This window comes from Dendrobates tinctorius, unplaced genomic scaffold, assembly GCF_039654945.1.
Source record: "Dendrobates tinctorius isolate UK_male_01 unplaced genomic scaffold, ASM3965494v1 ptg000297l, whole genome shotgun sequence".
NCBI classification, from domain to species: Eukaryota; Metazoa; Chordata; class Amphibia; order Anura; family Dendrobatidae; genus Dendrobates; species Dendrobates tinctorius.
The window spans coordinates 2115310-2119432 of record NW_027361964.1 but is presented as its reverse complement, the minus strand read 5'-3'; the positions used below and the strand labels follow the sequence as shown (position 1 = coordinate 2119432).

The 4123-nt window shown below is 45.8% G+C and overlaps 1 protein-coding gene across 1 annotated transcript; it reads right to left on the bottom strand.

Moving 5' to 3' along the window:
* Positions 1–1504: 1504 nt before the first annotated feature.
* On the bottom strand, positions 1505–2470 carry LOC141073177 (taste receptor type 2 member 41-like). The gene has a single exon (XM_073560561.1). It carries the CDS (start codon positions 2468–2470, stop codon positions 1544–1546), a length of 927 nt encoding a protein of 308 aa, XP_073416662.1. The 3' UTR covers positions 1505–1543.
* Positions 2471–4123: the final 1653 nt, after the last annotated feature.

The following is a 4123-nucleotide window of genomic DNA, read 5'->3' as shown; positions in this document are numbered from 1 at the left end:
TGATGTGAATTGTGGATCTTTATCTTGTCTGTGGTCATTATAAATGGACAGGTTTCGAGTACAAATTCATGACGACCTTTGACACACTCAATGCTGGAATGAATGTGTCGCATGAATGTTCCCTGAATGAATGTGTCACATGGATTCATGTCTTTACATCAATTAAGGAATTTGCTCGTAAGACCTTGTGGGGGCGTCGCACAACACAGAACCAGAACCCCAATCAGAGGACAATAAAACTCTCACTCCTTATCTATGAACTGGTCCAATATTTATGGCCATAACTGTTTGTCCCTCCCCCATAATGATAGTTCTGCTTCACGTCACTTGTCTTATCTATTGGGTTATTTCTGTGCTGTGTTGTGTATATATGTGTGATTCTTCAGATGTTGTATTAGTCAATGCCTGATGAAGCGACCTGAGTAGTCTCGAAAGCTGCAATGTGTCACCATCTTTTCAGCTTGCCATTAAAAGGCATCAACCACTGAGGACTCTCCATTCTGAATATTTTTCTATCTACTGGCTAACACAGTACAAAGATATATATCTTTCCTGTATTAAAATGGCTGAGCCATTTACAGGTTGCATAAGATTACATCAGCTAGAGACGCATCATATAAACTCAGCGTGACGTCACATGTCATAGCCCAGCCAATCCAGAGGGACTATCACAGCCAGTGTAAAAGCCAAGACAGGGAATGAAGCAGCCATTTTAGAGTGAATATGGATAGCGTGAGGACGTCACAGCTCAGTAATAGAAGATAGAGAAATCCATAAAACACTGAACTAACTGTCCAGATAATGTGTATGACAGCACAGCAGTGAGAAAGATTAGTGTGTGAAAGAGGCTGATGGTTACCAAGCCATATGTATTTTTTTTCATTGCAGTCCTGAGAAAACCCGAAACATCCTACATTTTTCCAGGGTAATTGGAGGCTTTTTTTTCATCCATTTTTTTTTTAACAATTCATCAGAGCTGAGAAATTCAAATTTCAAGAGATCCCCTAATAGGAACGAGGACAAAGAGCTCAGTCCTATCAAGCGTAGGATCAATCCTGGAGGATCTCCTGAAGGAAGTCCAGTGCCTGTCCCTTGAGAAGAGTATGTGACATGGTGAGAATAAGGAACTGGAATCACTATAGCCAAACCCATCACAACACAACAGCCGATTATCCAGGAACCCACTGCAACAATTTACACCTGAACTAGATGAAAAGCCGAGGAGAACTTTTCTTTAGTCCGACATGTTGCAGATCTCAGCTTTCAGCAGAATAATCTGCACTTGGACAGTCTGGAAGAATTACTTGTTTTCCTTGGGACATACATCACTCATTATCTGCATGATCCCAACATGGAGGATACAGGAAAGAAGTGACACAAATCACCCTGAGAAGTCATACAGTTCAGTCTAGAGGAACTACTATACATATCAGCAAACATACAGCTCATACAGCTCACACATCATCTGCTGCCTGCTCAGCACAGTCACCCAGCATAAGCCTGCAGCTGCTGAATACTCCGACATGGCAAATTATTTGGATTTTTATTTACTTCTGCAGATCTTTAGCAGTTTGTGAAAAGTCTCCTTCAGCTTAGAGTTTCCGTAAATAATTATGATGGATTGTAAAGTGGGAAAAGAATAAAATAGTAAAAAACAGACCCAGTACAATGGATCCCTCATGGAAAGGAATCCAAGACCGATTTCTACAGCATAAAATATGAGATATAGAATTAGGAGAGACATCATGGTTATGGCAGCGCTCTGGTGGGCCTTCAAGCTTGGACCATGGTTGTCCATGTTCTGTTTCATATGACGGGCATGTGCACAAAGCGATGCAATGATGCGGCCAGTGGTGACCATCACAAACATGAACGGTATAAAGCAGTTAATGAGGAGGGAAAAAACATTGTAAGTGTCATTAATTTTGTACCCAATCAATGGTAATGTCCTATTGGCCTGAAACCCATCTGTGGAATTCAAGGCAAACACTTTCATGATGGTCCAAATTAACGGGAGACTGGAGACAATGGAGAAAACCTGGGATAAAAATATCAGCCATGGAACCACCGATGTGATGTTCACCTTCAGCCATGCCATACAGCCGTCTTTAAAGATGATGATTTTTACGCAAAAGAATAAACAGAGCCAGGCTGAGAGCCAAGAACTGGAGAAGATGTTGTAGGACATGATACCATACAAGGTATAAAAGACATAATCCACTAAGAAAACGCTGGAGAACAAGATGGCGCACACTGTGGTGGCAGCATTGACACAAGAGAAGCAAAAATTAGAGAGAGCCAAGGACACCACCAGATGATCACTGGAGTTCAAGGCCTGTCCTCTCAGCCAGTCATGGAAATTGACCACCACGATAAAGACATTGGTGAATACTCCAATACAAATCTCAATCATAAGGGCGATAAGGAAGGACTCCACAAATGATGGAATGTAAAAATTGTCCAAACCCATCCTAATGGAAGCGTTGGCTGGTGAAGAAGTTCACAAGCCACAGGGTCAAAGCGAAGACATATGCAGAACCTCCGCGCGATCCCTCACTATTAGCCTCCTCCATAATCTACCCCATGACATCAGTGGGTGGAATCACACTTCATTCTTTAATCCTCCGTACATGCAAATGCAGAAAAGATTTCCATCCCGTTGACGTCCAGGGAGCTTTAGTTTTTCATGGTAGCTCATGCAGAGAATCTGTGTTAAGCAGTGGATTATTGGTGGTGTCAGCAGTGTCATCAGCTGGCAGACAGATTTATAGCAATGTGATGGGGGAACCACCTGCGTCCGTCAGCTGTATAGGCTTACACCTGTCCTCTCCATGGAAGGCTCGACAGGTCACACCGTGTCTTACATCCATATTGAATCACCTTATGTGGAAAACACGTTCTCACCAGAACTTGTAGATGACGATAGACGCATATGCCTCCCTGCCACCCGGCCCAGCCCGCCCCTGGATAGACATCTGAAACATTGTGGCCCTAAATTCTCACATCAGTGTTTAGTAGATGGGAAATATTTTACTTACTCTGCCTCCTTCCCTCTTCCTATTATAGTCATTTCTGGATTGCTAATCTGCCGAGCCTGGCAGATGCCCGGTGAGATGGCGACTCTGTAATACAAAGTGGGCCGCCGGCCCTTTAAAACATCTTACTAAAGGCCCTGTGTGCATGCGCTCTGTCACTTGCAAGCGCTCACAAGGGCTGCTGTGGCACTTGTCAGCAGGGTTGGACTGGCCCACCTGAGAACCGGAGAATCCTCTGGTGGGCCCTGGCTTCTCCTTAAGGAGAGTTCATAGTGCAAACCTTGCAGCTGCTATGGGAACTTTGAGTAGGGGAGAAAGGTGGGCCCTCAGAATAAAATCCTCTGGTGGGCCCAATGTTCTTCAGTCTGACACTGCTTGTCAGTACGTGCGCGCGGTGGCGGCCCCTGTCAGTGTGTACAAGTATGAGAGTGCACGCACACAGGGCCTGGCCTTCAGTCACAAGTTTGAAAGGGCCGCCACGGCCCGAGCAGGGCTCTTCTGTCTGATGTTGGCCAGTATTAGGGTCAGAGCAGCTTTTTTTTTGTTTTTTCCAGCACTACTCACCACCAGCCCCAGCCAGGGACCCGCTCCTGTGCACAGTCGACGATGGACCCACCTCTGCCCAGAACTCTTCATCCTCCCCCCATCTCAGGGAGAGTCACAACATGGAAACATTGTTTTCTGTATGTACAGCACTTGCAGTACCACCTGTATACTGTATATAGACTGCTGTATATACAATATATAAGTCATACTGCGACACTGCTGTATATACGTTATATAGGTGATACTTAGTGTTGAGCATTCCGATACCGCAAGTATCGGGTATCGGCCGATACTTGCTGTATCGGAATTCCGATACCGACTTCCGATATTTTTTCAATATCGGAATTCGGCATCGGAATCGGAAGTTCAGTTGATTGACGGCCTGACGTCATCATGATGCGCGGTGTGTGCGCATCATGATGCGCCGTCATTTCGGGCCTTCCGGGGGTCTCTGCCGGCCTGCCGGGGGGCTGTGCCGGCCTGCCGGGGGGCTGTGTGGACTGCCCGGGGTCTGTACCGGCCTGCCGGGGGGCTGTGCCGGC

What these genes read in the sequence shown, in the direction of transcription:
- LOC141073177 (XM_073560561.1), bottom strand. Translation starts at nt 2,470, where the DNA reads ATGGGTTTGGACAATTTTTACATTCCATCATTTGTGGAGTCCTTCCTT.